The 21,435-nt window shown below is 41.9% G+C and overlaps 2 protein-coding genes across 10 annotated transcripts in view; one reads left to right on the top strand and one right to left on the bottom strand.

Moving 5' to 3' along the window:
• Positions 1-2,011: 2,011 nt before the first annotated feature.
• On the bottom strand, positions 2,012-13,238 carry MRPL35 (mitochondrial ribosomal protein L35). The gene is made up of 4 exons (XM_004742351.3): positions 13,100-13,238; positions 7,249-7,438; positions 6,444-6,588; positions 2,012-2,357 (listed from the first exon to the last, which is right to left on the bottom strand). Exons 1-4 carry the CDS (start codon positions 13,140-13,142, stop codon positions 2,169-2,171), a joined length of 567 nt encoding a protein of 188 aa, XP_004742408.1. The 5' UTR covers positions 13,143-13,238; the 3' UTR covers positions 2,012-2,168.
• A 3,870-nt stretch (positions 13,239-17,108) lies between these two features.
• Positions 17,109-21,435, top strand: part of IMMT (inner membrane mitochondrial protein) — a 43,827-nt gene continuing 39,500 nt past the window's right edge. For 6 of the 9 annotated variants that reach the window (XM_004742349.3, XM_013051222.2, XM_004742347.3 and 3 more), the window contains exon 1: positions 17,295-17,478. In XM_004742349.3, coding sequence (XP_004742406.1) covers positions 17,434-17,478 — 45 coding nt within the window. In that variant the 5' untranslated portion in view covers positions 17,295-17,433. Of the gene's footprint in view, positions 17,479-18,142; positions 18,218-21,435 lie in introns of all 9 variants that reach the window. The other 3 variants (XM_045079114.1, XM_045079115.1, XM_004742350.3) reach the window with 3 other exon arrangements.

Genomic DNA, 21,435 nt, shown 5'->3' with positions numbered 1-21,435 from the left:
ACTAGAGAAGCCATGGAGGCAGTGGGAAAGTGGCCTCCTCAACCTCTTCAGGTATCAGTTCCATCCTGCTACCAGGGGTGAGCGGGAGAGGCAGGGGCCAGATGACTAAGAGATGATGTGGGGGCGCCTGGGTGGCTCAGTCAGTTAAGCATCAGACTCTTGATTTCAGGTCAGGTCCTGATGTCAGGATCGTGTGAGACTGAGCCCCGTGTTGGGCTCTGCACTCGGCACGGAGTCTGCTTGTCCCGTTCCCTCTGCCCCTCCCACTTGTACGAGAGCTCTCTCAGATAAATAAATAAATTCTTAAAAAAAAAAAAATGATGTGGAAACCTTGTGAGTGGTTGGCTTCTGCCACCTCAAAAGTTATGAGGAAATTGGGGTGTGTGGGTGGCTCAGTGGGTTAAAGCGTCTGCCTTCGGCTTAGGTCATGATCCCAGGGTCCTGGGATGGAGCCCCACATTGGGCTCTCTGCTCAGCGGGGAGCCTGCTTCTGCCTCCCTCTCTGCCTACTTGTGATCTCTGTCTGTCAAATAAATAAAAAAATTTAAAAAAAGTTTTAAATCAAGAGTAGGATACTTAACCGACTATACCATCCAGGCTCTCCAAGACACTGTATTTCCTAAAGCTAGTTTATACCCCTGAGATTTCATATTTTAACCATAAGGATAAACATTTTCCAAAGACACTTTGTAGAACTAAGGGAAAATAGTAGTCATTTTGGAAATGATGCAAGAGCTAAGCATTGTTCATTTGAAGAGAGTTGGATGAGAGGCTTTGAGGAAAATTCTGCTCACCATGTGGTTAAAGCCCAGGGCATTGGTCCTCAGCTATCCCACCAGAGTCATCTGGGAATCATTTTCAAACAACATGTGAGTGCTTGGCCTGGTTAAAAAAACCATTACAGATCTTAATGGATCAAACTCAACTTACGATGGGGCTACATCCCAATAAATCTATTCTAAGATGAAAATACCATTAAGTTGAAAGTACATTTAATACACTTAAATTACTGAACATCATGGCATAGCCTAACTTACCTTAGATGTGCTCAGAACACTTAAGTTGGCCTACAGTTGGGCAAAATCACATAACACAAAGCCTATCTTTTTTTTTTTTTAAGATTATTTATTTACTTGACAGACACAAGTAGGCAGAGAGGCAGGCAGGGAGAGAAGGGGAAGCAGGCTCCCTGCTGAGCAGAGAACCCGATGCGGGACTCGATCCCAGGACCCCGAGATCATGACCCGAGCCAAAGGCAGAGGCAACCCACTGAGCCACCCAGGTGCCCCACAAAGTCTGTCTCGTAATAAAGTGTTGACTACCTCATGTTTACTGAGTACTGTACCAAAAGTGAAAAATAGAAAAAAGGTGTGTGTGGAGAATATTCGACTGTTAAAATCTGTCAGTTGTCTACCCTTGTGATTACAGTGCTGACCGGGAGTCTCAGCTCATTGCCACCAACCAGCATCACAAGAGAGTGTCCTACCGCCTATTGCTAGCCCAGGAAAAGATCAAAATCTGAATTTAAAGTACGGTTTCTACTGAATGTGTCACTTTGACACCATCGTAAAGTCAAAAAACCTAAGTCAAACCATAATAGGTCAGGGACTGTCTGTATTAAGTAAAATTATGTCTCAATTACTACTTTAAATCTGTTAATATAGTAGTTGATGATGCTAAGATAAGTTTCTCTATTGTTAATAGAATAAGGTTAAAGATAACCAAATTGAAATTCTATGGAAAGTCAGGCTAGGGTTATTAGAGGAATTTCTTGAAACCAGGGCATGTTCCTTAGAAGAAAAAGGGTGACGATAGAGGGTTCTAAATTTGAAGGCCGCCTATATGTCTGTTTACGTGACCCTGTTAAAGAACAGACTGGATTTGAGATGGGGTAGAACTCTGAAGCATGCAGTGGTATTCTGTTGATTGGTTTTCATTTCCTCATAACTTTCTTTTTTAAGATTTATTTATTTATTTGACAGACAGAACAAATTTGAAAATGTTTGACCCATTAAGTGTTAAAACTTGAATAAGTTTAATGTTGAAGCTGTGTGTTTCCATACCACTTGGCACAATTTACATCAAGTTTTGAACTTACTCCGTTTTGCAAAGACATCATATATGTGAAGATACATATTCAGTAGGTAGGCAGTCATACAACTTTCGAACTACACCTTCAGGTTTGTCCGATCATGATACTTCTGGTAAGGATCGTCAGCATACCAGTTCCGTCTCTTCCAGAAAGACGTTGTCATTTTATCTAAAAGCTTACTCTGGGTTTTATTGCAGAACACAAATTCCCTCAAGCGCCTTTTTCTTGCAGCCGTCTTTTTCCATAATTTTTTCTTATAACCAGCCTGTTAGATGATATTATAAAGACATGCAAAACATGATGTTATATAGGAAACAACAGGTATCTTCACTATTCATGGTTTACAGGCTCAGTGGGAACAAAGATGAGACTTACTGGGGCTGGTATGTTTTTCAGAAAGATGTGATTCTCAGTGAGGGGTAGATACACATACAGTTTGAAAAAGACATAATAATAATTTAATACTCTGATAAAAGATTATTTCAATTAGAACCACAGAAAATAAAGCCAAATGACTATTTGTGGTAGGTGAAGTACAGAGCAATGATAAATAATTACAATCACTAACTTTACAACATACTATTATTCTCATTTTCAAATTAAAGAGAAACAACCATCGATTAAAGAAATTAACGGTAGCAGGCCAAGGTCACAGAACTAGTAAGAGTTCTTAACTACTGATTTTTCCAAATGTGAAGGATGAAGAAGGGCATTCATGGCTAGCTGGTAACGTTCGTGTTCATTTAAGGGGACTAAGTATTACAAAGGCTGACAAAACCCAGTTCTCAAGTATACTGCTTCATTTCTTCTGTTCCACTGAGGACCAATCTAATAAAGTACTAAGTAATAATGAATAATGAATAAATAATAATAAATAAATGAATAATAATAAATAATGAATAAGAATGAATACAAAGGAGTGCTGAAGGAATGGATAACTCATCTGTTTAACCCAGAACTGCCATATAGACCACTCAAGCATTATTAATTTTGAAGAATTTTTAAATTAAAAAGGAAGAAAAAAAATTAATTTCTGAAGAAAAATTAGATAGACTATAAAATCTATAACCATAGTCTGTTTAGACTAGAAGGGATCTTAGGTGCCACCCAGGTTAATAGGTGGCAAAAACCACACAGAAAGTTATAGGGGAGGAGAGACTAGAACTCAGACTATTGCTAAGAGCCCTGTGTCCATTCATGACAAGGGCGCCCTAGGGCACTACACTAACAATAAAAAAACCACAGCCCTGGGCTGAGAAGGCACCTTGGGTTTCTGACATGTCTTGGTGTCATCACTCTGACCAGCAACTTGGGTACAGTTACCCTCAGAAATAAGGAGACATTCTTTAAGAGTTCTGGTTTTAGGGTGCCTGAGTGGCTCAGTGGGTTAAAGCCTCTGCCTTCGGCTCAGGTCATGATCCCAGAGTCCTGGGATCGAGCCCTGAATCGGGCTCTCTGCCCAGCAGGGAGCCTGCTTCCCCCTCTCTCTCTGCCTGCCTCTCTGCCTACTTGTGATCTGTGTCAAATAAATAAATAAAATCTTAAAAAAAAAAAAAAAGAGTTCTGGTTTTAAAATGCTAGATTTTTTTCTACTCCTTGCTTATAATTTAAATGAAAGATTCAAACCCAAATCCCCTTCTCTGTGTAATAATTTTCTAGCTTGCAAGCCAATTTGGGTTCCTGTGGATCTCTGACTTACAGGTTAGGATTAGGGTTAGGGTTAGTTGCTGTCCTGCCTATTACTACTAGTGACCTCTGATCATTATTCTGTGGAATGCAACCACTGTGAAAATGCTTGAAGTTTTTTAGACACTCTCTAGGTTCAGAAATGGGAGAGGGGCACCTGGGTGGCTCAGTGGGTAAAAGCCTCTGCCTTTGGCTCAGTCATGATCCCAGGGTCCTGGGATCGAGCCCCGCATCGGGCTCTCTGCTCAGCAGGGAGCCTGCTTCCCCCTCTCTCTCTGCCTGCCTCTCTGCCTACTTGTGATCTCTGTATGTCAAATAAATAAATGAAATCTTAAAAAAAAAAAAAAAAAAAAGAAATGGGAAGGAATAAAACTGCTGCAGGAAGTATTTTCAGTTTTTATACATTAATATAAATTAACCCACCCAGCTTTTTTGTTTTCCTCTTAATATTACATTTTGATGAAGCAGGCCATTCTGTATTTAGAATACCTTTTGGGTCCTGAGTGGCGACTAGGCATTATGACTGGGGAATCTGATCAGGTCCTCTTTAATAACATGAGGGTTTCAGGGCCCAATAAGGGATGGAGACAGGGAGGCAAAAAAACAAAAACAAAAAACCCACCCAGCTTATTTTATCTAAGACCAGATGAAGACCTGGAAATAATCAGTATGATAACAAGGGGGAAGAAATTTTTCAACAGTCCAAAATTCACAAAATTCAGAACTATTCAGTGAATGACTTAGTTCAGCTACTTAGGAATTACATGAGCTTCTGTTTATTAGTGTAGGAAATAACTACCAAGGTACTGTTCTGAAGGAAGAATGAGCTAAGAGTTCCAGTCAACATATTTACCTTAAATTTAGGATTGTTTATAAGATAGGAGATAATCCTTTCAGCGTTTCAACTAGTGGAAGTCCTACCAATTAAGTGTTTTATTTTAATGGGGAAACAAATTTTGATCTTTACAAGAATCATTTAGCTTCCAAGTAGTAAAAGGGAATTAGAATTTTGAATAGTTATCAAATCTCAAAGGTGGTTTTGCAAAACTCTATTCTTTAGCTGCTTTCTAATAATCAGATACTCTGTTTCCGAGAATAAAAGACGGGAGTGGAAAAGCCCAGACGCGTGCTGTGGGAGAGGACAGAGCAGTAATACTTTGTCAGAGGGCCCCTTAGAGGCTGTGATCCCAGGTCAGAGTAAGTGTTCAGGTTCTATCCGATATGGACCCCAATCACACACACCGACAGAGAGAAAATCATGAAGTTAAAGAAATGTACATGGGGTTAATACCCTATCATAAAGACTAACATCACCTAGGGGCGCCTGGATGGCTCAGTAAGTTAAGCCCCTGCCTTCAGCTCAGGTCATGATCTCAGAGTCCTGGGATCAAGCCCCATATTGGGTTCTCTGCTCAGCGGGGAGCCTGCTTCCCCATCTCTCTCTGCCTGCCTCTCTGCCTACTTGTGATCTCTCTCTTTGTCAAATAAATAAATAAAATCTTAAAAAAAAAAAAGACTAAACCACCTAGAGAATGCAACTGTCCCTCAGAACAATGTATTACTTAAAATATAATCCCTGGGAAATTTTACTAGTTACCAAGCACATTTAGATATAGCCTTAAGAAAAACACATACTGGCAACAGGCCTCTGGGGGAGAGAACAATATACAGCCTTGAAGCTGAGCAGCTGGGGATGCCCGGCTCGCTCAGGGAACGCTGCCTGCTTCATTTTTCCGGCTTCATTTTTCCCGTTATCTCCCCTTTCCCCCCGGAGAGCACCTATGGCTGCTTAGGTCAGTCCTTTGAATGTGCTTGTTCAACTATAAAACTTTATACTACTTGTACAGACATGTTTTGCCCTCCTTGTTTATCTATAAGGCATAGGACTAACGTTTGACCTTCATCGACTCTTCTGTGGACTATTGTTTCTATCTAATAAGAGCGAGACTGGGGTGCCTGGGTGGCTCAGTGGGTTAAAGCCTCTGCTTTCGGCTTGGGTCATGATCCCAGGGTCCTGGGATCGAGCCCTGCATCGGGCTCTCTGCTCAGCGGGGAGCCTGCTTCCTCCTCTCTCTCTCTGCCTGCCTCTCTGCCTACTTGTAGATCTCTGTCAAACTAAATAAATAAAATCTTTAAAAAAATAATAATAATAAGCAAAACTGAGGAGTTACTCAGGGCAGCAGTCTTTTCGACTGTTGTCCCCTGCTCCCAATCTCTTGCAGCTGACTTGTTTGTGCCTAATTCTTCTCCTGTTTGCCGACTGGAAGCGGCAAGAGAATCCAATCCAAAGTAGGCGGAAGAGCCCATCAGCTCCCAATCTAAGCCACGCCACAAAGTCCCTGCTGAAGGCAACTCTGCTGCTGCAACACTCTAGGCTTAGAGAGGGCCTCCCCACAGGCCGGCGCACATGGGGGCTGTCACATGGCTTCCTGTGATCATCAGCTAGGCCAGCATGTAAAAGACCTGAGATGAACACGTCCTGTAGTGAGGGGATTTACCACTGTGAGTGACACCGTGTTTTACGAATTCATTTACACTGGGGATGCCTGCCAAACTGGTACTTAGGCACAGCACTGTTCAGAGCTACTGGTAAATGGGAGGAAGAGACATCAAAGAATAGGGGCTCCCACTGCTTTTTCAGTCAAATGACAGTGTGAATCCTCACCTTCCTCCTCAGCCACAGGCCGGAATGAAGTCGAAGAAACCTATAGATGACAGCTTTCACAGTCTTTCTTTTCCCTTTCCGGGAGCTGAAGTACGTCACCGTTCTGACTGGTGGCTTCAGGACATGTGGAAGCAAGGGAGCCACTCTAAAATATAGTAAAAAAAAAATGTTAACTCAGCGATAAGACTCATTAGAGGATAAAGGCCATTTCCATACTTTGAAATAAATGGAGTTCCGCTGAAACAAAGCCGACTTTAATATACATTGTTACTTTCAATGACCCATGACACTAAGCGTAAGTAAGAATAGCCACAATCACGAACTTGTAAGCCTTCCATCGAGTAGCCCCTCAATCCCTATGAGAGAATTTATCCTATCTATTTTAATCACCTGATTTCTTATCTGCCCACTAGGCTATCAAGCCTTTGAGGACTTCAAAGGATACAGTTTATCTCTGTATCCTTTCTGCCAAGAACTGGGCACCCAGGAGTCCTTAACTAAGTATCTGTCGACTAAATGAATACCAGCCTTTCACGCTGAGCATCTCGTTCACCCTCCGCCTTGGCTGAGAGCTTCCATCCAGGAAACCACATCTAGAACATGGGAAGTGTGCTCTTTAGGGTAGTCCCTGCTGCTGGCACGAAGGCATATGGAGCTATCAATCATATTCTCCCACCACAGCAGGCAAAGTCAACATAATAAACTGCAGGTAGGCCGAGAGTACCATCTGCTTCTAAGATGTCTTTGCAGACAGGAACATTTTACAATTTGGGTCTAAGCATCCGTTTACTGAAATACACCCTACCTCTTGAGGATTGCTGGAGTATGCCCACATGTCAGGTTTCTGACACATGTGCTAAGTCCGGGAGCAGAGGAAACAGTTGGCATTGGAAGAGAACGAAAATGTTGGGCGGACAGTGCAGAACTGAGACAGGCATTCCTGACACAGTTTTGATAGGCTGAAGACACCAAAATGTTCAGGGGCCGTAAGACTCCTATAAAGAGAGAAGCATACTTATTTAATACAATACTCCAAAATACGCATCCAGATATTTAAAACGAATGTGTCGAAACAAGGTGAGTATCAGGCTCCCCGTGGAGCTTTTTACCAACTTTACTGAGGTATAACTTACCACAAAATTACCCATTTGTGGGTAATTCAGTGCTTTTTAATAAATTTAGAAAGTTGTGCGACCATCACCACAATCCACTCTGATGCATCCTAGCTCTGTGTTCAACAGTAGGGACCGAAACAGTTGTAACAGTAAGTCCCATCTGCCAGATCCTACCCTCTGATGAGCCAGGGCTCCCTAGCACACAGTGCAACAGCAACACAGAGACACGAAAGCTTGGCCATTCCCTGCAGAGGCAACAGAGTGCCAAGAGGAGTCATAAAGAAAACAAAAGAGGTCCTTGAGCTCTCTCTCCTCTAGAAAATGAACAGGCCACGAGAGGAGAAGGTAGAGAGTCCAGATAGGATGAACAACACCCACAAAAGCAAGTGGGGCTGAAACAAATACATGCCCAGAGCAGGGACTGGACCTGCCAGAGGCTGAGCACTGCTCACCTGACAGTATGGCAATGCCTGGGTGCGGCTCAGAGGCACCTCGTCGGGTGGGGGGTGGGGGGGCCTAGGTGCGTAGACCAAAGGCAGCCCTCCTCACCCATTCTTCGCATTAGTGCCAAAGTAAGAGTCCAGGGCTACAAAGCAGAATCACTCACAGGGCACTGCCTCGACTCAGATTCTGAGTCAAGGGTGGGACTCAAGAATGTGCACTGAAGAAGCACCACAGGATGATGGAAATGCCCCCAAACTGGATTTACTAAAAATCATCAAACTGTACATATAAAACGGGTAATTTTATGGTATGTAAATTACACCTCAATAGTTGCTTCAAAAAAAATCAAAAGTTCCATCACTGAGACTGCAATGCAGCTCATCCAGGGCTTAGAACTGTTGCCTTATTGTCCATTGCACTGATTTCATGTAACAAACGAGGGGCAAGCGTAGTGGGGGACTGGAGGGCTGGCGTTTGAGTCACACTGTCTACTCACTAACTGTGACCATGGGCAAATTATTTAGCCCTTCTATGGCCCAGTTTCCCCAAATTTAAATAGGGTTAGTCATGGGAAGGTGACAAGAATTAAATGAGAGAAAACATGAAAAGCACTAGGAAGAGCACTTGGCACAGAGAAATCATTTAATGAATGCTAATAGCAGATAGTAAAGAGCAGAGAAATGTTTAGCAAAATGGCATGTTAACATATGACAGGAGAAAGCGTGAATCCTTAAAACCCATATTTTGTTTTGTTTTTAAATTTTATTTATTTATTTGAGAGAGCGTGAGAGAGAGCATGAGAGGGGAGAAGGTCAGAGGGAGCAGCAGACTCCCCACGGAGCAGGGAGCCCGATGTGGGACTTGATCCCGGAACTCCAGGATCATGACCTGAGCTGAAGGCAGTTGCTTAACCAACTGAGGCACCCAGGCGCCCCCATATTTTGTTTTTGTTTTGTTTTGTTTTAGGAGCTGAAGCTTCAAATTCTACCTTTCTCTCTCTCTTTTTATTTTTTAGATTTTATTTATTTATTTGAGAGAGAGAGAAAGAGCATAAGCAATGGAAACAGTAAAGGGAGAGGGAGAAGTGGGCTCCCCACTGAGCAGGGAGTCTGATGCGGGACTTGATCCCAGAACCTTGGGATCATGACCCGAGCTGAAGGCAGACGCTTAACCATCTGAGCCACCAAGGCAGCCACAGCTTTTACTTTTTTAAGATTTTATTTATCTGAGAGAGAGAGAGAGAGAGAGAACAAGATGGGGGCGGGTCAGAGGGAGAAGACGACTCCCCACTGAGGAGGGACTCCACTCTGGGATCATGACCTGAGCCAAAGGCAGCTGCTCAGCTGACTGAGCCACCCAGGCATCCCACCATATTTTGTTTTTTTGTGCTCTGTCAAAGGTAACAATTTTCAAACTAGAATGGGTAATATAAACATTAATGAGTGAGTTGAAATCCAAGATTCAGGAGACTGCTGAGAGAGTCCCTCTGGGAACTTGGAAGTGAAATTCTCTACTACCAGTCATTCAAGTCTCCAGATATAAATAACTTGTATTTCAAAGAACTGTAAATATTTGTAGACACGAGTACAAACTAAGAGTTAATCTTTGGAAGATTAAGTGATTTGAAGAGGAGGACAGTAGACAAGAAAATGTATCAGTTTCACAAGGTCCTCAGAACTTGGTCTCTTGGTTAAAACAAAACAAAAAAAAACTCTCAGAAATTCTTAGAAACCTCTCCTGAAGGAAATGAGCAGTTAAGTCTAGAACAAATAAATGGGTAAAATTACAGGCTCATTTATAGGAAGAAAAAAAAGAGAACGGATGAACAGGAAGTGCATACAAAAAAAGAAAATCTATATTGTTACCTGGGAGTGATTGTTCCTTAAAAAGAACTTTATTCTGGGGCACCTGGGTGGCTCAGTGGGTTAAAGCCTCTGCCTTCAGCTCAGGTCACGATCCCAGCGCCTTCAGCTCAGGTCATGATCCCAGCGTCCTGGGATTGAGCCCAGCATGGGGGGGAGGGGGCGTCACTGCTCCGCAGGGAGCCTACTTCCTCCTCTCTCTCTGCCTGCCTCTCTGCCTACTTGAGATCTCTGTCTGTCAAATAAAGAAATAAAATCTTTTTTTTTTTTAAAGATTTTATTTATTTATTCGACAGAGAGAGATCACAAGTAGCAGAGAGGCAGGCAGAGAGAGAGGAGGAAGCAAGCTCCCTGCTGAGCAGAGAGCCCGATGCGGGACTCAATCCCAGGACCCTGAGATCATGACCTGAGCCGAAGGCTGCGGCTTAACCCACTGAGCCACCCAGGCGCCCCAAGAAATAAAATCTTAAAAAAAAAAAAAAATTCATTCCATTTTTTGATGTAGTCACTAGCCTGGGAAATCATGGGAATGTCTAGACACAGTGTATTCTGATTTTAGGAAGGCATGTGAAAAGGTTTCTTTATATTCTAAAGAAATAAATGTGGGCAGGATGATAGTACAGTTAGGTCAATTCCAAGCTGACGAGAAACTAGCCCCAAGTTAGTTGATTGCTGTTCTGATCAAAGTCTCTTCCTGGCTCCCTAACTGATTATATTTTCCTCAATTTTTATGAAGGTCCTGAAGCTGCATATAGCATATTTGTCAAATCTGTATAAAAGCAAAATCCAAAGACTATATGGACTCAAAGTGATCTTGGTAAAACAGATTAAAAAATTAATAAGACAAAGTCCAGAAAAAATACAGAGGTTAGAAAAAAAATGAAGGAAAGATGAATCTTGCTTGATAGCAGTTTCTGGGGAAATAACTTGAGGGCCTTATCCACCATACGCTCAGGTGGACCAGCCCTATGTTTTAGTTTCTAAAAGATGAACAAAGCCTACTTCAAAATGTATTGACAAAAGGGCAGCACACAAATCAAGGGCAGTAATGAACTGTTCCTTCAGTCTTCTGCTCTGTTTGGGCATTTTAATACACACTGGCTTTCTCTGAACACATTCTTACATGGAGAACACAGATATTGTAACAAAGAGAGTGACAACAAAACCAGAGTTTTGAAGGGATAAGAGGAGGAAGAGGGAACAAGGAGTGTACTAGTGAAGAGTCAAAAAATGGGATAGTATGTTTGGGGAATTACAAACAGCTCTGTGTGTCAGGAATCAAAACAATGGGGATCGGGGAAGGAAGTAAGTATGACTGTTTAAAGTAGTGGTCTTCAAGCTTTTTTGATCCCTTACCCTCTAAAAGCATTCTTAAAAATTATAGGGCTCAATACCACAACCCTAAGATCATGACTTGAGCTAATCAAGAGTCAGATGTTTAACTGACTGAGCCACCCAGGCACCCCTATTTTTTTTTTTTAAACATTTATTTATCTTAGAGAGGGAAAGGGAGAAAATCTCAAGCAGACTCCCCACTGAGTGTGGAGCCCCACTCGGGGCTCAATCCCATGACCCTGAGATCATGTTCTGAGCTGAAATCCAGTCTGATGTTTGACTGACTGAGCCACCCAGGTGCCCCTGAGGTGACTTTAAAGAAGCACATCACCTTCACAGTATCAGGCAATGCTGAATATATATATACATATTCTAATTCAGCAATTCCACAGCCAGTTTTGTAAGTATACACACTAGCACACTTAGAGAAACCCTTGCACTCATGTGCCAGGACACAAGACACTTTGTGCCTGGCCCAAAGTGAAAACACTCAAATGCCCAGCAATCCCCAAACGGACAATTGTGGGGTGATCGAATAAGAGACTATTATATGGGAACAAGAAAGCAGTACAGCTACACCCAAAATGAACTAATTTCACAAAGTAAAAGGCACAAGAGTACATACTGTGTGATTCCATTCATGTAAAGTACAAAAACAGGCAAAGCTAAACAACGTATTACTTAGAGATGCCTATATAGATAAAACTATTACAGAAAAAAAGACAAGTTAACAATGAAAGGAGGCTGCTGTTTATATTTAGCAGAAAGAGGGATTTTTTAAAAAAAGATTTTTATTGTATTTGTCAGAAAGAGAGAGTGAGAGCACAGGCAGAGAGACTAGCAGGCAGAGGAAGAAGGCTTGAAAGGAGCCCGAGACTGGACTCGATTCCAGTACGCTGGGATCATGACCTGAGCCAAAGGGAGCCGCTTAACCAACTGAGCGACCCAGGCGTCCCAGAAAGAGAGAATTTGGATTAGGAGAAGCACAGAAAGATAGGGAAGAGGTTCCTGGTTGTGTTCTCTGTCCTGACTTTGGAGTTAAACCATTCTCTTTAGAGTTAAACCATTCCTGTATGTTACCTACATTTTTCTTTATATGTTATTTTCACAATTAAAAAATACCCCCATAAACACGTTTCCTCCTTAACAGTTGGAAATTTTACACTGTAGCTTTTTTATTTCTATTCTTACACAGAATTTTATCCTAATTTATTTTGTGTTTATGTAATTTACCGATAATCTTATCATATTTAAATAATATTTTTGCTGAAGTCCTTAGAGCGAAGTCAACAATTTAATTGCCTTCACTCCTGTCATCTCTCTCGGTCGAGAAATCCTTATGACTTCCTTTGTGCGGGGGACCGAGTGAGCAAAAAACCCTGCACATTGTGTGAACCTAATACATACAAGCTTGCTGTGTGCCAGACACTATGCAGGGCACTTTACATGCATGAGCTCATTTAGTCCTCGCGTAGACAGTGTCATCCTCATTTTAGAGCTGTAGAATCTGAGGTTCAGAGAAATTACTTTTTCAAGGCCAAATACATGAGTGGCGAGTTCTAGCCTCTAAATGAGGTTAGCAGGGACTTTTCTGTCTCCTTCAGCACACCTCCTCTGCCCCAGTCCTTTGAGTCTGTTTTCTAGGTAAGGCGGAACGGCCAGGAGCCGGTAAGAAAGCGGAAACCCGAGGACACCCAGGTCCGCCAGGGCCCAAGAGTGTCCGGAGAACCTCCGATGCGACCGGCCGAACACAGGCAGTCCCAGATAAAATTCGGAACAATCCTCTGGCCTTTTTTTTTTTTTTTTCCCCTGTTAACCTCTACGCTTAAACGCCTATTCCATCCTGCACCAGTCCCGCCTCCTGTGAGGAGATAAATCGAACACCGCGTTTTCCACTGACCTGACGCCGCTCTCACAACGCGAGCAAAGACGGGGGCCGCCATCTTGTGGCCCCGCCCTACGGCAGCCGGATTGGTTCTAAAAGTTCCAGGGCAAAGGGGAATTAAGAATAAGAAATTTGGGGGGCGCCTGGGTGGCTCAGTGGTTAACGTCTCTGCCTTCAGCTCAGGTCATGATCCCAGGGTCCTCACATCGGGCTCTCTGCTCAGCAGGGAGCCTGCCTCCTCCTCCTCTCTCTTTCTGCCTGCCTCTCTGCCTACTTGTGGTCTGTCTAATAAATAAAAATCTTAAAAAAAAAAAAAAAAAGAATAAGAAATTTGGGTGGAGTCGAAGGAGGAGGAAAAAAAAAAAAAGAAGAATAAAGGAACGGTCAAGGCAACCTTTATTGAATGTCTTCTCTATACCAGGCTATTCCCCACCGCTCCAAAACAAGTGCCTATGAAGAGTGTCTGGCATACAGTAGGCTCTTGAATTTTTAATGAGCATTTTGATTGACAGATCTATTTAAAGTACACAATTTGAAACACAATTTCTTTTCGCTCATTTTATTAAATTTGAGAAAACAACTTATTTTCCTTCCAAAGCTGGTAGGGAATAGGCTGAGTGGGACATAGCAATGTTGTTAGAAATTTTTTATAAATTGAATGACAACCATAATTAAATGATGTAAATATCCTAAGGCTATCACAAACATTTTTTTCTAATCACTAACACTGATTGTCATTTGGTAGAATAGCATTTCAATCCTTCCTAAATAATTCTATGTTCCTTATTTTATTCTCGATAATTAGTGATTATACACTTTTTCTAATGTTCAAACAGGAAACAACAAATCTCTCACTCCTTCTCGTTGACTAAGCTATTCCATGCATATATAATAAATGACACCATATGCTAATTGAAATGGCTAAGGATCAAGACTGGTCTCCAGGAGTTCACATTTAATAAGGAAACAAGCATAGAACATAAATACAAGGCAGATACACACTCCACAGGAGTAGTTCTAAGTTAAGGAGAGAAGTCTTTCTGACTGAGATGATCAGGTAGGAGGTGGTAGAATATAATATGAATCTTAAAGAACGGGGAGGATTTTAACAAGGGCAAGGTCATTCTTGGCAGTAAGAACATGAAGAGCTAAGATGAAAAGAGAGGGAGCCAGGTCAGAAAGATACAGGATTTATTTATGGGAATGCTTCTCAAACTTTTTTTTGGTCTTAGAACAAGTTTAGGTACTTAAAAACTGAGGACTCCAAAGTTTTTAAATTACATTTCCAATTGCTGCTGTAATAAATTGCCCCAAACATAGTGGCTTAACACATCACAAATTACCTTACAGTTCTGTAGGCCTTAAGTCTAAAATGGGTTTTACAAGACTAAAATCAAAATATCCAGGGTTGGGGCATCTGGGTGGCTCAAGTGGGTGAAAGCCTCTGCCTTCAACTTAGGTCATGATCCTGGGGTCCTGGGATATCAGGCTCTCTGCTCAGCAGGGAGCCTGCTTCCCTCTCTCTCTGCCTGCCTCTCTGCCTACTTGTGATTTCTGTCTGTCAAATAAATAGATTAAATCTTCAAAATATCCAGGGTACTCTCTGGAGGCTCTAGGGGAGAATCTGTTTCCTTGCCCTTTCTAGCTTCTAGAGGCTGCAGGCGTTCCTTGGCTTGTGCCTCCACCCATCTTAAAAGCCAGTAGTCACACCCCTCTTACTTCTGCTTCCATTGTCACATATCCTTTTCTGACTGAGACCCTCCTGTCCTCACCTTTTACTCATAAGGACGCTTGTCATGACTTTGGGCCTATGCAGATAATCCAGGATCATCTCCCCATCTCAAGAGTCTTAATTTAATTACATCTGTGAAGTTCCTTTTCTTTGTCATGTAAAGTAACTCACAGGTTCTAGGGATTAGGAATATGTGTATATGTTTGGGAATAATTATTCTGCCTATCATACTAATTGATTTTAAAACAATTATTTTTATAATAAAAATATGCTCACAAAAATAACTATTCCAAGATAAAAAAATTAGAAGAGTTTTATTCTATTAACTTTTTTTTTTTTTTTTGCAAATCTCTTTAAGGTCTGGTTTAATAGAAAGTTGGATTGAATTTGCTCATGCATTCAATGTTGTGACATCACTTGTCACCTAGCTTCTGGAAAAACTCTACTATAAAATTATGAGATAATGAATGAAAACAGCAAATAATATCTTAATATTATGAAGGTAGTTTTGATTTTTATGGATCTTCCAAAAAGGTCTCAGACTTCCTAGTAAATCCCAGTTCACACCTGAGAACCAACTGATAATGTTTTATCCTTTAGTTCTTCCGGGTTTTAGGGTATGGAAGTGGGTATAAGCTCTGTAAGTATATAAGCTCTGACCACCACAATCAATCATTGCTTTTTTTTTTTTTTTTTTTGAGAGATCACAAGTAGGCAGAGAAGCAGGCAGAGAGAAAGGAGGAAGCAGGCTCCCACTATGCAGAGAGCCCTATGCGGGGCTCTATCCCAGGACCTGAGGTGAGATCATGACCTGAGGCGAAGGCAGAGGCTTAACGCATTGAGCCACCCAGGCGCCCCCAATCATTGCTTTTTTAATCTCTCATGTAAGGTGGCCCGCCAAGTTGAGCCTTAAAAACATTCCCATGTGCTGGAAAAGTACTGAGACATTTCATAAATATTCTTTGAATTGGCAGTGGGAGTCATTGCACATTTTTGAACAGAGGAGTGATTTAAAGTTGTGTTACTTTATTTTTTTAAAGATTTTATTTATTTATTTGACAGAGAGATCACAAGTAGGCAGAAAGGCAGGCAGAGAGAGAGGAAGGGAAGATCATGACCTGAGCGGAAGGCAGCGGCTTAACCCACTGAGCCACCCAGGCGCCCAAAGTTGTGTTACTTTAGAGGAGTCCATTTTAAAGCAAAAAAAAAAAAAATTCATAAATTGGATGTGGAGGTTGAAGATTAAGGATTTGGTCAAATGGGACATTAGGAAACAAGAGAAATTAATTTTGGAGTTTGAGATCTGGAAGCTGCAGAAGTTGGTAACAATGTTCAGTCCCAAAATGTGGCTGGGTCACACATGGTTAGAGCAGATTGAAATTGTATTGGTATTGAGAGGTTTATGGCCAAGATGTTAGAAAAGTCATTACACTGGCATCACCCAGCGTAACAGCAGTGGTCAGGAATGGGGTGGGGAGACTAATTTAATTGCTAAAATTACTTTTAAAAAATGGGAGACTGCTCTGGAGGCTGTTGGGTGATGGTGATATGAAATAGAGTGCAATATTATTAAAGTACACTGAAAAGCAGTGAACATATACAAACATAAGTATTCGATTTTAGTCAATTTTCAAATCCATTTCTCCATTTTACAAGTGGGATTAGTATCATACTGTAATACCACCATACTCTAAAAAAGTGTAACTCTAGGAACACCATACTCTAATAAATTACCTAGTTAAGACCTTCAAAAACTTTGCAAACACAATAAATATACGTTATTTAGTTTCTTTGGTGTGATGGTGATAAGATCATTATTAGTACTCATAATATCGAATACTATTTTTGGCATATAACATGCTAAAACTTGGTTACAGACTCAGTGGAATACTTTGAACAGTTCTGCACTGACCGCCTTAACTTCCAACCCATCCCACAGACTGTAGCCAAAATAATCTTTGTAAAATGAAAACGTGGTGGGAAAACCAGTGTGGTTTAATCTAGAAGGAGTAGAAGCGGTGGAACCCGAAGAATCTAGATTTCTAGCTCTGCTCTGCCATTTATTAGACACGTGAACAACACACTCCGCACAAAGGTTTCTCCGGTGTTCATTCACCCAGCCTTCCGTAATCGGGACGACTCCCTGAAGAAAGGCTGTCCAATGAAACAAACACGCAAACCAAGAAAACACCATTGTTTACGTAACTTTCGCCAAACTGCTTTCTACGAAATAGCCAGCTGACAGAGGCTGAACTTCTTGCTTGAACTCCTCGAAGAGTAACATCCGCTTTCCGCACTGATCAAAGCCCGAGTTACACACTCCTTGCCGCCTCCCGATTCACCCACTAACCCTTTCTTGGGGCTACACACCGGAACTCCGAAAGCGACCCGGAAGGAGAAATCGCCTTTTCCGCCAACGGAAGGCCCACCCTCTCCGAGCGGCCCGGGCGGGGTCGAGAAAGAGGGCTGCGCGTGCGCAGCGGCGTTGGCTGCCCTTCCGGTACGACCGGCGCGGGGAGACTGCACGGACGCAGGCACGCACTCACGCACACTCTCTCCTACTAGCTCTGCCGCGGAAGCTCCCGCCTATACCAGCGGTGCCATCCCCCCGGCCGAAATGCTGCGGGCCTGTCAGTTATCGGGTGTGACCGCCGCCGCCCAGGTGAGTGCGGGGGCGCCGGGAGAGGACGCGTGGTGAGGCTGACTCCGGGCAGCCAACGGAAAATGGGAGAGGCTTTCGCTCTGGCTAGGCCCCGTGAGAGAGGGCGTGTTTCAGGACCGCCTTCATCGCGAGAGTCCTGGGCCGACCCGTGAAGCAGTTAATTGGGGAGTTTGCCCAAGAGGGATGACTTGAGGGTTATTGCTGAAGCGGGATGGGTGTGGAAAGAAGGTAGCGGGGAGGCGGGCACAGGACAGTCGGCAGAGCTTGGGGGACCTGTCATCCAATCAGCCCGGCGCTGCCCCAGTCAGGGACCAATGGTGGCCGCTGCCGCTCGGGTCGCCGGTTGGGCTCGTGATAGGTTTCGCGCAGCCAGTGGTTGAAGGTCGAGGGGAGAACTACAGTTCCCAGAAGGAAAAGGCTAGCTTTGGCTTGTTGCATCTTTAATAAGGAGGTCTTTGAACTGTTAAAGAGTTCGCATTTTAGAGGTCAAGACTATAATTATTCGGGAGGGACCTTTTTTTTTGTAGCTGAGAGCGCCTCTGAACTATTCTTACTCTAAACAGAAACGGGAGATTGTAGTTTATGGAGTAAAGACTCTGAGGAAGGACAGGAGTCATGACCTTGTGCTCATTTCTGAGATTAGCTTGGGGATCTATCGCTCCAGGTGCTGGGACAACTGTGGCATAACATCCAAGAAGCCTGAACGCCCAGTGATTTTTACTGCTGCACGATTATCAAAGTAATTTTCTTTTTTTTTTAAAGTAATTTTGTACAATTGGAAATGAAAAAATAAACCTGTTCCATTGCTCATAATATTCAGAATATTGATATTTTGGAAGAATGTATTGCAAAACAGGTACTGTGAATCAAGTAGTAATTGAACAAAATCCCTAGTTATAGTGAGTGAGAAATCATAACTGTCAAAATTTTTTTTCCTTCCAAGTTTGCTTATCTCTCCCCACTTGTTGCCAGCATAGAAGCAGCCTCTTCTATAGGCAAGTAGGGTCTGTATTAGTTATTGATGCATAAAAAATGTCACAAATTTAGCAGCTTAAAACAACACCCATATATTTTACATTTTCTGGTTATGAATGGTCTGGATTCTTTGCTCAGTGCCACACAAGGTTGCATTCGAGGTGTTGACCGTGCTGTGGTTCTCATCTGGAGCTCACAGTCCTCTTCCAAGTTCATTTTGGCAGAATCCAGTCCCTTGCTGCTGAAGGACGAAGTCCCTGCTTTCTTGCCTGCTCTCACCTAAGTCTTAGAGGCTGCATAAAGTGTCTTGCTCAGAGGCTTTTCAGTGACATGGACGTTTGCTTTCTTGCAGACTACCATGAGTTTGTCTCTTTGACTTCAGAAGTCTCTCTTTCCTGTTTCTGATCTGTAGACCAATGATAAAGGGCATTAAGATTAGGCCAGGCCCACCTGGTAAACCTCCCTTTTCATTAACTCAGAGTCAACTGATGAGTTACCTGAATTACACTTGCAAAATCCCTTTTGCCTTGTAACCCTAATCATGGACTTAGTAGGGGACAGAGATTATGGGGGCCATCTTAGAATCCCTCCTAATGTAATACCCAAGTGAGACTAGAAGAATGGAGGAAGTAGAGCTGCCTTTCAAGGCAGAACTGTTGGTTTGTCTTTGAGGAGCACTCCTTTCATGGCACACTGTTGTTTGGCTGTAAGGTTATATCATGGTTGTCACTGATGGGTCTCCTTTTCTCCCATAAAGCCCAAAATTACTTTTTCCTTATCTTTATTAAGATACTTCTACTAACTGGGATCCCAATTAGGAGGTTAGAAGAAAAGAGATCAAAGCTTAATACTAAAATATGAACCCTTTTCTAGCTTATATCCGCATTTTCTTATGGTCTCGAAATTGTGTTCTTGAAAAATTAATTGGTTTGTTCTCCTCCTCAGGCATTCTATAGCACTTGATATTGTTACACTTTTTGCTATTTTGGGTTATGTAGTATCTAGGGGCCTGTTTTACCCTTCATCTCTCCTCTTTTTCCTTTGTTGAATCTGCTACTTCTTGTACCTCCAAATATATCCCCAAGGTCCACTCTTCCCATCTCTCTCCCTTTTTATTTTAATTAAGACTTTTTAAAGAGCAGTTTTAGCTTTGCAGCAAAATTGCGGGAAAGGTACAGAATTATCCCATATACCTCCTGTCTGCACACATGCATAGCTTCCCCCATTACCAACATCCCTCACCAGAGTGTTACATTTATTACAACTGATGGACTTAAATGGGCATATCATAATCACCCAAAGCCCATAGTTCACGTTGGGGTTCACTTTTTGGTGTACATTGTCTGGGTTTGGACAAATGTATGATGACATGCTCAAGTCCTTATGGCATCCTAATATTTTTGCCTTAAAAATCCTCTGTTCTCTATTTGTCACTTCTTTCCTCACCTCCTTGCAACCACTGATCTTTTTATTATCTCCATAGTTTTGCCTTTCCAAAATTTCATAGAGATGGAATCTTACAGTATTTAACCTTTTTACTTTGGCTTTTTTTACTTCGTGTAATGTGCATTTATTAACTTTTGTGTCTCTTCATGGTTTGATAGCTTTTTAAAAAAAATTGTTTTGTTTGTTTGTTTAGCACTGAATAATATTCCATTGTCTGGATGTACCACAGTGTATCCATTCGTCTACTGAAGTATATCTTGGTTGCTTCCAAGTTTTAGCAATTATGAATAAAGCCTGTTGTAAACATTCATGTGCAGGTTTTGTGTGGACATAAGTTTTGAGTTCTTTTGGGTAAATACCAGGATGCACGATTGCAGTATTATATGTTTACTTTTGTAAGAAACTGCCAAACTGTCTTTCAAAGTGGCTGCTGTTTTGCATTCCCAGCAGTGATGAATGGGAGCTCTTGTTGCACATCCTCATCGGCTTTTAGTGTAGTCAGTGTTAGGGACTTCGGAAGTTCTAACAAATGTGTAGTGATACCTCATTGTTGTCCGGTCTCTTTATATACTATTACTTGGGATTATATCAGTTGTCAGAACTGTATTCCGTAAGCAAATGATTCTCTAGCTTCTTTTGAGCTTTGTACTCAAATTTTCTTTTCCTTGTTTGATTTTGTCAACTTTATGTGGAATATTGTTTGTCAAAGTTCTTTCCACTTTCACCAAACTTCATCTTTTTTAATGTTTTCCTGCTTTTACTGTTGTTCTTTTAGAGTCAGTTCTTTATATAGTAGTTAATAAAGGCTTTTTAATTTATTTTTATTTTTTTATTTTTAAAGATTTTATTTATTCACCTGACAGAGAGAAATCACAAGTAGATGGAGAGGCAGGCAGAGAGAGAGAGAGGGAAGCAGGCTCTCCGCCGAGCAGGGAGCCCGATGTGGGACTCGATCCCAGGACTGTGAGATCATGACCCGAGCCGAAGGCAGCGGCCTAACCCACTGAGCCACCCAGGCGCCCAGTAAAGTCTTTTTTAAAAGCATACAGATTGTGTCATACCTTCCTTCATTGGTATCCTGTCACGTTGAGAGTAAAATATAAACTCTTTACCACACTCACCAGGCCCTTCATGATCTGCTCTCTTTGCCTTTTTCATTTTTCTACTCTGGCTCATTCTATTTTGATATCTCTAGCACTTAACTCATTGCATTGTCTATTTTATTATTTTATTTTATTTTAATCTCACTCCTTTTTTTTTTTTTCATTTCTTTTGCTCTGAAGTCTTCCCACACTTCTTTGCTTAACTAACTTACTTCATTCCAATATTTTCTCAAATATCACCTTCCCTTCAGAGAGGCCTATTTTATGTAATATAGACCTTTGACCAGTCTCTTCTTCCTTGCACCACTCTGAATTTACCTTTACCTTACTTTTACTTTGTAGCTTTACTACTACTGACATAATGTATATTTGTTGTGGGTTTTCCACATTAAAATGTAAGCTCCACAAAGAGATTGTGTCACTTATTTTTTGT

This window comes from Mustela putorius, unplaced genomic scaffold, assembly GCF_011764305.1.
Source record: "Mustela putorius furo isolate JIRA1106 unplaced genomic scaffold, ASM1176430v1.1 tig00000281_pilon_pilon_pilon, whole genome shotgun sequence".
NCBI classification, from domain to species: domain Eukaryota; kingdom Metazoa; phylum Chordata; class Mammalia; order Carnivora; family Mustelidae; genus Mustela; species Mustela putorius.
This window is presented reverse-complemented; position numbering and strand designations above follow the sequence as displayed.